Genomic DNA, 13,572 nt, shown 5'->3' with positions numbered 1-13,572 from the left:
ATTTTTTTGTATATTTACTTATGGGATTCTGTAAAACAGCTATTTGGTTTACTGTAGTTTTTAAGTTTTATCATTTATATTACTTTTCGGTTCAGACGGTTGTAACCCTGATCAAATGGCCGGTATCTTCCCGTTTACTGTGAAATATTGTGGTTTTTCTTTTTCTTACACCACATTTACAAGTAAGATGGTACAAGGATCCTAGATACATGTTTACTAGACTACACACGAACAACTGGTCTTTAATACAGCAATTATGAAGTAGAAGTGGTAATTTTTATATGCTTTGTCTAGAGGGTGAAAAACAGGGGTGTATACAACATTTTCTGGTAACAATTAAAAAAGCAATTTTAGATCAGTTGCAATGGTATACATTACCATAAATACATATTCCTTAAGGGATAGTAAATTTAGAATGAAATTCACGACAGCCATGGCCACTGTACAGCTTATAGCATGCAGCAACTCAGCATTATTATTGCCCACATATTTGAGCAACATATTTACACAATTACTTTCTCTAATACCCTGGATAACCCGCATATACCACCAGTGGTGATGACCGTAATCGTCCTTACTGTGACTTTTGCATCGAAAACATTTACTAATTCATTCTTTGTTTGTATTATTTTGAATTCCATTTTATGGACAACTTTTGAACATTCAAGTGTTTAAGAAGCAAATAATTTACACTTTGATGTTTTATTGTTGAATCAATTAGTTTATATAGATTTGTATGGAAAGGGTTTTCTTACGAAATAATTTAGTGGAAAAAAGAACGCTTACGTCGAACTAACATTACTGTCATTTGGAAATCTGTAGTAGTCGTTTATCTACATCCAATGTGGTGATAGTTGGCACCACTGAATACATGGTATACGAGCAAATCTTTACCATCAAAACGTCTACTCCCAAGTGTGTTTGCTTTAGGCATTACTAATTGAGAATAGATAAAATCGAAAGAAGGAGGTAAGGATTAAGTGTTAGTAAAAACTAATAGTTAATCCTTCCCTCTCTACAGAATGTATTGGAGATGTTCTAGATGTTGAGGATTGGAGGTCTAAGCACAAGCACTTCCCCAATATTGGGCTAAAAGTTCAAATCAGAGGAACAAAATATTAGTGGCCCATGAGGGGATCGAACCCGCGACCTTCGCGTTATTAGCACGACGCTCTAACCAACTGAGCTAATGGGCCAGTTTCACTGAAGTAGTGTCTATGCAATCTTATCGTAGCATGAGAAATCACAATGCTATTGCAGTATTTATAGATTCTCTGTGAATGAAAGCTACTGTTTATGACTAGATAAGATGACATTTACACTGAAATCCAAATTATTATTTCAACGGACATATTCCTAATTAAACATTTCGCATTCATATTATGGCATTGATCAGGACCCGGTCAGGAATTCACTCTCTAACTGAACAATGATCTTGTATTCCTGAATACCACTGATACAGATAGAATATTCTATATCTCCTCTATTTTCTATGTTTTATATATTTACGTAATTGATTTAATCGGGAGAAGAACTAACTTACTCTCATTTATAAATCTGTAGTGTTCTTTGAGAGCCACCAAATGTGGTGATAATTATAACCATTGAGTAATTACATGCGAGTAATTTGCATACAGCATAAAGTTATTGCATTCGAAATTACTGATTGAGAATAGATAATGTACCTGTTAATATTTAGTCCTTACTTCTCTACAGAATGTATTGGAGATTTTGAGAATTGGATGTAGCAAAGCACGTCTCTAATGTTGGATTTCGTTACGAACCCAAACAGGAATTTACTCCCCAACTGGGAAATTTCCCTGCAGCTTTGATTGCCATGGAGTGTAGTAGATAGGGAAGATGGAATTAGTGAGGACAGAGGGTCTATACACTGACGGAGCCCACATTACCAGCCTTGCTTACAAAAGGACTTTCCCGTCAGCAATGCGAGTTTTTTTCAACGCCTCTAGCATTCAGCCGGGATGACCAAATGGCTGCATTGCCAGAGCAAATGCTTTCAATAGAATGATGCTTCACAAATCACGTTGTCAAGAGCTGCCTTGCCGATTGCAGCGAGTTCACTGGGCATATTAACTGAAACAGGATAATACTCAACCCTGCAGAGTTTGCCAAATCATACACGAAGAATTGGAGTGGAACCAGGAGAGAGAATGGACCTTATTACACTATGGATGTTGCAACAAAACTACACATTATTGATTATCAATATTCTTTTACCCAGTAGAATTATGCAGTTAAAATCAGTTAGAACTTCCAGTTGTTTATAAGATATATTGTCATGCAATTATAAATAAATCTATATATGTTTTTATATTAATAATTGGTACTAAAAGTTGTTGATAAGCATTATATTTTTCATGAATAAAGAAAGTTCCAAATGTATTAATACTAATAATCGAGTTGGATATAAAATAACGTGATTTTGATTAAGTAATAGTCATATTATCTGTTATATAAATGTGTTGTTAAATAATCACTAGTTCAAGAAAAATATGCATTAGACTATAGTTGAATAGTATTAAAAATGTTAGAATATATTTAAGTTTGAATAGTTGTTATCGGGACAAACATCCTCCAAAATATAAAATAAGCAGCATTGTTTGGTTCTGAAATCTAAGTAATAAACTAAATATTAATAAAAATCCCAAAGTGTTTCAATGGTTTTATTTAAAAAAAAAAACTACTTGTATTCATAACACTCTGTAAATATATACAATTCCAGCTTGATTACATTTATAATTTGGGAACTAATATAAATCATGTGCTTTATGTAGTAGCTTGTTTTTGTCATAAATCTTGAAAATATAATTTTTGTGTCTTGAAAAAATGAATACATTTCCTAAGTGTTATTGCATTACCAATATAATTCTGAATTTGAATTTAATAACTTTTAACTTATCTTCCGTGAATGAAGTTTAATTAATACTTTAAAAGTTTTAGCAACTTAGTTTCACAAAATGTAATGAAATGTTTCTCGATACTTCACAATTTAATTAGTGCTCTGAAACAAAATAAACAGAAATACATTTCTTGGTTGAGGGAGCAAGGAATTCGATAAAATGTTACTAAGTGAGTTTTAATTATAAATTTCTCAATCAGGCCATTAACATGGCTGATTTACTTTGTGACTAGTTAAGAACTTATTTCTTCGTTGATACTGCGAAATATCTCACTGTCGTTCCATTAAATCACGATAGTAAAAATGTGTTTAACCATAATATAGCACTAAAGACCACTGAAGTTTGTAGCTAACAATATGTGGGATTTGTTTGGAAACACGTGTTTATATTAACTCTTGGTAGTAAACCATATAAACATCAAAACAACATAAATTTATCGACCAGGACACTCTGGTAAATGTATGGTAGAAACTTAAGTACAAGCAAACTAGTTGTATTGACATCGATAGATATAACAATTATTTTATGTCTGACGGTTGGTTTTGATTGTGTCTATCTAGTAAAAATATGAACAGAGTAAAAAATCGTCTCATATTTTTAACCCTTTTATTACTCTCCCATTTTGACCTCTATCACCAGTTGGGCTGCCGATCAATTCCTTCCTTAGTAAAAATCCCTCAATTAAATTAAATCTAAAAACCATGTTTTGTGCTTTTGCAATGCTAATTGGCTCTCGGCACGACTATTAAGGGGTGGGAATTTTAACTATTTTGAGGTATAAAAAGTTTAAGCTCATTATTCACGGTAACCCTGTTTTAGAGTGCAAAATTTCTCAAAAAATTACAAAACCACATAGTGTTTTGTTACATTTTTCCAAAGTTTTGAAATTATTTTATGTATGGAATTTTTATTTAATTAAAATCTTTCATGTGGTTTTTGCCTTTAAGTGTCTGCATAACAGTATTAAAAACATTAAATGATGAAATTCGCACTTAAAACCAACATATTATTCAATCCTATACGGAGATACATCGTTATTTTGAAATTGTATACTAACTATTAATGACATATAAAGCATTCATTTTGTTAATTGGGAATTCAACCTTTTGTTTGATTAAATCGATAGTTACCGAGTTTATTGGCAATATAAGTAACACTAGTGTTAAATTATTTTCTTGATTTGCATTGAAAATAATGATAGTAAGATATTCTTAAATATTAGAAAATAAATAAAGCATAGTAAATAGTTTCTTAACCGGTCAAAAGGATCAGCCAAGTAATTCATTTAATGGAGAAACTGATAATCAAAACTCACTTGTTTTAATATACAACTTAATTGCTGTCTTGATCGAGAAATTTATATCTTTTTTGTATAGTTCTAAAAGGAACTAATTAGATTCATCATGAAGTTTTGATTTCATTCATTCAAAAGTATTTAATTATCGATAACACTGAACTCGCTTCAGTAAAGGCAACAATATTGTTGAAAATATATGTAAACTGTTAACAATAATATATTTCTCCGAGGTAGAAAAAATTGTATACGTTAAAATATTAGAGGCTGGATTCTAAAGACCTTTTCTTTGGGAGCTTCTCGATTCTGAAAGTTTATAGACTCTGTTATTTTCAAGAGGCCAGAACTTCTCAGTCGTTTATAGGTGGGAAACTTTCAGTCACTTGTTAGTAGCTCCCAAGAGTTTTTCAGATCGCAGTACTGGAATGGTTAGTAGCTTTCAGTGGTGACAGCTTCTAGAGAACAAAAGCTACCAATTAAAAAGGTCTTTTGTATGTCCAGAGACCGTACCTCACTTTTTGGAGAGTTCGGGTTATACAGTAGAACAGAAATTTTTTTTAATAGAATGTCAGAAACGGAGACATTACAGAGTATGAGAGCTCTTAGAACCCTGAAAGAGGATAGAAAATAGTATGTACCAGAAGATTTAAAGAACGGAATATTGTCGTAAATCCGAAAAGAAGCTGACGGCTCTTAGCGTATGGAAGTTTATAGAGACTAAGAAATCTTAGTGGTCTGGAAATCAGAATTGCATAGACACATCCCCCAGGACTCGTGTGGATAGAATCTACTCATAGTCCGAAACTGCTAAAGTGTAGAAGCTGCGATGTCAAGCGTAAAACTATTGTAATCTGAAACAACCAAATCCTGCATCAAGTGATCGTGCATGACGAAAATACGATACTATTGACCTAGACACTGTTCTGTTGGGACAAAACTCGTCTCATTGACTGGTTATCTCCATACAGTCATGGTCGGCTGTACCTAACACAATGCGACCTGTTCGGCACTGACCATCCAATCGTCTCCTTTCTCAAAGTGCGTATTCTTGTTAGAGGCAACTGAGTTGAACGTGCGTGAACTCAACACAGCCCCGATTAGAGACATTCGGACTCTCCCTAGTTGAAAACCAGTTGAGACTTCCAAGTAGACCGATCACCAACTCTTTTGCAAGCATTTAGTTTTTCTTTTCACCGTCTCGAGTAAGTATAAGCGTAGAAACTAGAGCCTTCAAGGAAGAGAGTTCTTAGGGGGCGAATACTTGTAGCTTTCAGTGATTGAGAGATTCTACTTTGGTAGAGGCTATAAGGGCTGTGAGTTTCTAAAGGCCAGAAACCTTCATACGTCATGAAATTTTAGAGATAGCAGATTCTTAGGATTTATTTTGACATGGATCGTAGCATGAAGTGGGAAGCTCTTGAATTATGAAGGTTTAAAGATTTTTGGCCAGAGGAAGAGATCAAAAGCTCTCAGAAGCCGGTTGAATCACACCTCTACACAGGTGGCTTTAGAGGCAAGTGGCTCTTAGAGCCCATTTCTAACCTTTCTCGGTTGGCAGCAGTTGATAGTAAGTAGTATTGGCAGTGAATTCGACGAGGGTAGATTTCTTCAGATGTGGCTATCTTACACTAATAGATAACGTGGGTGGGGATCCATGGAATTCAGGTACCGGAGTTTTCTAATCGCCCGGATAACTACGATAGAAATATAACTTATATCTGTAGTCTCTTAGTCATTCAATATATTCTAGAAATTTATGTTATGATTTTTATAGTGTATGGCATCTGCAACGGTCTAGATAATTATTGATAGGAAAATTAGTTTTGTCCCAATATGAATCCAAATAATTAAATTCCAACAAAATCAAGTTATCCGAAAATTATATCTCAAAAAAGCAAAATAAATCTTATGAATGTGATGTTTCGGTCTCTTTCAAGCTAGCACGGAAAACTAATAATTGCAAAAGTGTAAAATAAAGACCTGTAGGAAAAGCAACCAATTTTTACCAAAGTACAAGTTTCAGGACTCAAGAATTTTATGACAATTCCTAGGTAGCTTATAGTTAGAACCCTTTTGTATAATACATAACTAAATTCACATTATGAGAAAGTCCATTCAGTTTTGCAAGAGCACTGTGTGTGTACTAGTTCGGTTTGTTAATTGACAGTTAACTCACATAATCCAAAGTTATATGGAGATGACCAACAGGGTCTGCTACAGTCAGTGTCACGAAATTGTGACCGTAACCCTGTGTAATGTGGGGGGGGGGGGTGAAGGAGGGGGGCGCTGAATGTAAGACTGTCCTGCCAGAGAGAGTGGTCAGTGTGTGTCCTACCCATGGCGTCTCTACAGGTGCGTACTGACCTTGGATAACTGTTATCAGGTTTGCTTATCATACGAGCTACTCCTGTCACAACCTGCTCACTGTAATTGTGCACCAGAGCCAGTTCGTTCTTGTGGGTTACCATTCAGTGCATTTGGTCTTCATTCAATTCCGTTTGACATTTGCCTAGTGTACAGTCCAGGAATTAAGGAAATTTTGGTGTGCTAATGAGTTTCTTGCAGAAAACTGGTTCAGTTTTAGATATTGTTAAAAAGATGATTTAACAATTTCAATTTCAAGCTTTGTGAATGGTCTGAACATGATGTTTAATATGGGTGGAATATATGTTGTAGTATTTATCTGTGAAATAAACATACTGTACAAACTGATAAGTACAAAAAGTGAATGTAAAGGTTTTTTAATGAATAAAATGTAGTAACATCGTTTTGAGTAATGATTAATGTTGTATCAACAATAGTACTAATGCCTACATTGTCTGGAAGCATAAAGGAGTATGAATAAGTCTAAATTAAATACAAAAAACCCAACAAATATAAATGCACTATTAATATGTTAAGCATAAAAACAGTGAAACGCCCAGCTTTTATATTATTAGTGGCACAAATTTAAATGTAGAAACATATATTAATTTTAAATTTAACCCAGTTGGATACTTACATTTAAAACCTAATTGATGGACCTGTTTCCATATAAAAATCTATTTCCATATTTCGTGTAGTGTCATTAAATGATTGTGCCTGATGAATGTAATAATTTTACTTTTTACTCCACAGCAAAAAATAATAATCGTATAAGGACAACTCAACCTTTTAAAATAATATAGGTACTGGATATCTCTTTGTTTTTAAGTTTAAAACGTAACTGAGGACTAAACTGCAAAAGCCACTTTAATAAGATTACAAAAATATTCTCTACCAAACATGATTGAAATTCACAACTAAATTTTGTTTAGTTTAAAACTCCCATACTCTTTTTTAGGTTTGTTTTCTTTGCCATCTACAAATAAACTGTTTTATTTTGGAATGTTTGTAGTGTTAACTATCCGATTACACTCATGTAAAGTATTAAATCCCTAAGTTTGTTTACTCAGTTTTTCTACATGGCCACAAAAATATATTTCTGTTAATTTCTCAAGAGAAATATTGAATATATTAATCATGCAAATATTTCTTGAAATAAAACAAAAAAACTGTTCGGAATCTGCAAATTCTAGGGTAAAAAGAAGTGTCAGAGTTACATTTCAAAGGAGAAAGCCATTTTAGAACATATAAACGATAAATAATAATGGAGAAACTGTGACTTAATAAAACGGTGAGTTTAACCACTGGAGGTGTTTCTGTGTAATAAATACAATGTTAAAGCCAATAACATCGTCCTTCCATAATACACAATGACTTGGCGCTACCGGTAGTCTCAACACGGTAGCAATCAGCGTCTCAGTTTGAGTTTGAGAGCTTGCTCTCGCTCCTAGAACTACCCTAGTCAGTGTATGAGAGTTAACTTGACTAGACTATGAGTGTTAAATATACATTGCATAGAGGAATCATGATTAATGCCTCAACTACTAGGCTTATCATTATATGTAGATGCGTGCCCAACGTATAAACTGAGGGGGGGGGGTATATAATATGTCAATCTTTTTTTTGTAACGATTCATTAGTACGAGTATTTTGGGAACCAGCATTTTGACCTATCATTGCCTCATCTACTATATATTATTTCATCAGTATTCTGACTATTTTGACTATATATATATATAAAAAAAAAAAAACAACACAATGTGTTGTGTATATATACACACACATGTTGAGTTCCTTGTCATGCCATATCTTTAATCGGTGTTTCAAAATAGTTGTATCCAAAGCAGAAAGTTACAAAATATCATTTTTAACCCTCTTGTCACTTTTGTGCCTCAGGTTCATGAAATATCCCAATTTTGTCTTTAATTTAACTACATAATCCATAAATACTAAAAATAACACACGTTACGTTGATTGTTACAAATTAAAACATACAACGATGTGTTCACTGGATTGTTTACACACTACTGTATCTTTATTTTTCAGTTCTGACAATATCGTTGTATCAGTATAATTCCCCGAATTATAATTCACAGAATTTATATGAATATTGTGTGAAAACATATTATTCCCCAGACCAACAACAAAATAATGTAATTAATAAAAAAATTATTTTAAACTATTAATATGGTATCAAGACAGGAAAATAATTTCTCATTCATATGAATCAAAATATTAAATAAAACAATTGGAAATAATGTATTCGTGCTTGAACATTATCTTGTTATTAATATTAAAAGTATTATCTTCTTTATTTAAATTCACAATTACACATTTTAATAATAATCTGAGTGGTATTTTAAATATGTTTGAATATAGGACAAATTATTTTATTCCCTTATCCTGTTTTTAAAACCCGGTTAAAATATTTTTGCTTTAACGAAATTATTTTCTAAAATTTATTGTTGTGGTATAATTTAGTATAATTTACCTACAAGTAATGTATTACTTCACAGTTACTGTAGAAACAATGCAAATAAAGTAACAAAGAAAATTAATCTTACTATCTTGAACGTTACTTTATTGTTACAAAAACGGAAGCAATATAATGATAAATTACTAAACTTCGTTGTACATTTTCGATATAGGAATGCCTTTAGAATACAATTTAGACTTCTTAATCAATAAATTTGTTTGTAACATTTATTTGTACACATTCAACAAACAATCTGTGAAACCGACTTCACTTTCGTCTGTGAAACCATGTTTCTGATTAGATAAAGGCCAGTGACAAACATCGATCGATTTTCAGGTGGTACTACAATCCCTCTGTTTCAATGGTGCAATCTTAGATACGCGCAAACATTCATATGAGTTCGGTTTTGAAGATTAGAAGGAATGTGAGGGTAACGGGATTTTATGGACATTTGCCATCCTTCAGTGATACAAGAAATCAGTAATACTACGTTTCGAGACCTGTAATCTTATTAAATTAGTTTCCTTTGTTCTTTGTTCACTTCTAGTTTTTCATCTATTCAAGTTCTATTCTATTAATTTTACTAACAGACAGGTACGAACAGTTTCGCATTCGGCATTCGAACAACTGTACTCGGGACCCGTGCTCCGACCATCCCATTTTTTTATCATTGATCCTAATGAACAGTTCACAGTAAAAATGTCACCCTAATGCCGTTTAGCTTATTATGAGGACAACATTGCAGGTCAATTTAAATATGCCATCTTTTTACGAATAAAACCGATCCAAGAAAGTAACCTGAATACACGTTTTGGTAACTTGGTGAAAAATTTCATACGATTTAATAAAAAAAAAAAAAAATAAAAGTATAGGCTGATCTCCCTCCGTATTCTACTCAACATTATTCTACTTGCTCTCATCGGCCACTGGCATGTGCGAGGTACTGATCAAATAGAATAAGAAGAGTCGGTATATAAAGGTCGATGTTACTAATTCTAATTCTAAAGGTCGCCATCTCTAACTCCTCAGACATAAAGGTCGACGCCTTCCGCACAGCCACACCGGCTGTTCCCATGTAAAATTTGGTTACCTATAAGACCAATGTAATAGAATTTTAAATTTTGAATCCTATTCAAATGTATAACTTTCTGCAGCATGCTAGTAGTAAGTTATGTTCAAATCGAAAAAAATATTTAAACATTGATTAAAATAATTGTGCAATATACACAGATAAGACTGTGGGTTAATAAAAAAAGTGGAATAATATCTTTAGAATCTAAAGAACAAGAGTACAACTTGTATCTATATTTCAAAGAATAAAAACAACAACAAAAATGCAATTTTGTATACAAATTTTGTAAAATCTAGGATGCAAAAGCTGAGAAACATAATATTTTTACATAGTGATCGCGTATAAAGAGCATTAATTTTCAGATTCGTAAAAATACTCTTGACTACGGTGTTATGAAGTTTATATTCTGTAGATAAAATCTGTAAACTTGAATATTACACGAGGTACTTCGCAATTTATAAGCTTTGAGAAGTCATCGAAAACTCAAGACAAACATTTAACTCCCCCAGCAGACACTCTGCGGTGTAACAAACTTACTTGTTGATATTGCAAAACATTTTATATATAATTTTAATGTACAATTTGCTGAAAGAATGACCTCACGGTATGCGTTACATATTCGCTGAAAGGAAATGATACCTACGTTCACATTTTTATTAAGTTTTACTAAGTTCTATGTTTTAAGTGAAAAGTTAAACTTTATATTACTGTATTCTACATACATTAGTATAGAAAGTTACATGATTAGCAAGTGATATTCAGTATTACGTTTCAAGTGAAAAGGTAAATATTATATCACTGTATTCTACATACAGTAGTTTAGAAAGTTACTGGATGAGCAAGTAACTTTCACAAACATTTGGTCCATTTTATATGACTACCGAGATTAACACTTAGTAGAATACCTACATGACTACACGTTTTACGAGCCAACGACATACTAATCTCTTCGCAAGTTTTTATTATTCTAGGTTTACCTTTTTCAGGAAATTATCTCAGCGTCCTAGAAAGATAGCGAGAATCACTGGAGAGTTACGGTATGTATAAATATGACTGATATAACTACACACCTGATGAAACTAGCATCTGGTAGTCTGGTAGTCTTGAGCTACGTTCCTATGATTATTTCTCCGCTTTTTCAACTACGATGTTCCAAATCTTTTTATTGAGAGTAGTCCAATTCCATCTTTAGTTCGTTATGACTTTCTAAGCCAGTTGCGAAATAACCATATTTGTAAACAGTGAAGTACACCAGTCGAGTTATAAGTAATCATACCTACATACATTTAGAGGATAGTGTTTATCAGTCATATGGAAACCATGTTTGTGGAAAATATCGACAAAAATTATACCAGTCTGTTGATATTAAATTAAAACAGATGAGAAGTTTTAGTGTCATTAAAGTTAATACGTGATGCAATCAAAATTAACGACTAAAATGATAGTAGTTAATAAAATCATTCTAATTCCATGGCGCTTAAAACATCTTCCAGTTTAGATTGAGATTTTGGCTAATGACTTTTTTTAAAGAAAGTACAGTCGTATAAAAACACAAAAATCCGCCAAGAAACATAATCTTGATTCGCGCGAGCGCTTGCGTGGTAGCATAGTCGCAGCTTACCCTGATATTCAGAAGATAAGAGGATGTGGATGGACCACTTTGGACCTTTTTATAGTTTTCAGTACCGTATCCAGAACCTACACTGGGTTTCGATAAAACCAATAAACGAAGATATGCAAGGCAAAAGGAATAGTTATAGTTTAAACCATATAAACCCAGATAATAAAGAGGAAAATGAACACTTTGTGTGAGCAATAAATTTATCCCTGTGTCCACTTGGCTGCACTAGGCTGTTAATGTGTTAATGTGCAGAATTATTGTTGGAGTGGATCGTGCTTTCTTAGTGTTAAAGTACTTAGCAATCCTACACATGAGCGAGAGAACTCTGCCACCTTTGGCTGCTACAAGTTCAAGTAATTTAGACTGCTTTCTTTTCAAGATGGCATGTCTAAGATAGTCCCACTATTACTCCTTTCGGTGGCTGTTACTACTCCTATCGGCAGAAGACCACCTCAATCTCCTTATCTTAAGTATCCTGAATATCATGCTACTCCAGAAGCCGCGCTTCGTTCCTAAGATGTTCTGGTGAGGAACAGGCAGACACATAATAACAAAAATTGTATTTTTATAACCACGAGTAGACAAATGAACAACTGTACCAGGTCACAGAATTTTAAGTGACGGCTCAGTGAAATCCTATATATGGTATAGATAACCATTAAACTCATTCTTTTATATGTAGACATTCGTTAAAACTTTAGTCTATCATGCTAACTAGGCTTTTCACATTGTGATTATTAATCTATATGTGTTACATTTTAAAACGTCATATGATTGTACTCAGTTTGTTTACAAATTTACTTCTTCTGCGATTTTCTCTTTGTCGTCATGATTACCCACGACCGACGAATAACGACCAATATACAATATTCGCCAACATGTAGCCAAATCCCATTAAGTGGCCTCCACTATCATCAAACTCAATTTTGTCTTCATGAAGAAATGAAGCTTCATACAAAAATTACAAGTCTATAGTTCAGGTTGTTCTCGTGTTATCGTGCCGACAGATAGATAGAAATGAATGTTTTCCAGCCCCTTGAGTGATAGTATTCGTTAACGCTGAGCCAAAAAGCATTAATAATGATAAATTGACTGACAGATCGAATATTTCGACCATCATCGCGATCGATCACGTACTCCACAATTGGCCACTGCTACCGCCGTGCCGGCCGCCGCGGTGAAACCAGAATCGCCTTGGGTGTGATCGTAGGATTACGGAGAAATCACGGTGAATCGTCAAAACGTAGGTGGAAGTGTGTCGGCGGCCTTTCTACCATTACCGTGATAGGGTGTGATCCGGAGACACTGTCCGGAGACAGACCACGTCCTGTCGGTCGTCTCTGTCGCGTAGCGCCGCGGCCGCGCCATGTTTTGATCTCTTCATCTACCCAGTGACTTTTACTTTCAGTGCGTTTGCCAGTGGCTGAATAGATTTGCCTTTGTAATTGAACTATGCTTTCCCTGTAAAAGATGTGCTCGAGGACATAATTATACATGTTGTCCTCTACTCACTGGAACCGTGACTATAAATTACACCTCGTGTCCGAGTGTCTCAGGTAGCTCGTAGGTAAAACTTTCATCTGGTGACCCCGCTTGGTGACATTCTTCCTCATCCTGTAGCACAATACCGTAGTATCGGTAGTTTTGTTTGCTAAATGTTTGATAATGTTTCAAAATAACTGAATCAAGATTATCTGGTGAATCAATAAGTTAAATAATTAGCTCTCCTTACCATTAGATATGACATCTAAAAGTTTAAATAGATCTTGAAAATGTAACTTTGTAAAGTAACAGGTATTTTGTGTTGATAATTATTACAGAACT

At 33.7% G+C, this 13,572-nt stretch overlaps 1 protein-coding gene and 1 non-coding gene across 2 annotated transcripts in view; one reads left to right on the top strand and one right to left on the bottom strand.

Moving 5' to 3' along the window:
* Positions 1 to 1,122: 1,122 nt before the first annotated feature.
* Trnai-aau lies at positions 1,123 to 1,196 on the bottom strand. The gene has a single exon. It is a non-coding gene; the product is annotated as a tRNA-Ile (tRNA).
* A 5,330-nt stretch (positions 1,197 to 6,526) lies between these two features.
* Positions 6,527 to 13,572, top strand: part of LOC124357711 (adhesive plaque matrix protein-like) — a 50,389-nt gene continuing 43,343 nt past the window's right edge. Inside the window, exon 1 of the mRNA XM_046809719.1 lies at positions 6,527 to 6,567. Coding sequence (XP_046665675.1) covers positions 6,553 to 6,567 — 15 coding nt within the window. The 5' untranslated portion in view covers positions 6,527 to 6,552. The remainder of the gene's footprint in view (positions 6,568 to 13,572) is intronic.

Source organism: Homalodisca vitripennis, chromosome 3, assembly GCF_021130785.1.
Source record: "Homalodisca vitripennis isolate AUS2020 chromosome 3, UT_GWSS_2.1, whole genome shotgun sequence".
Classification (NCBI taxonomy): Eukaryota; Metazoa; Arthropoda; class Insecta; order Hemiptera; family Cicadellidae; genus Homalodisca; species Homalodisca vitripennis.
Note: the sequence above shows the minus strand (reverse complement) of the source record. Positions and strands in the feature narration are given on the sequence as shown.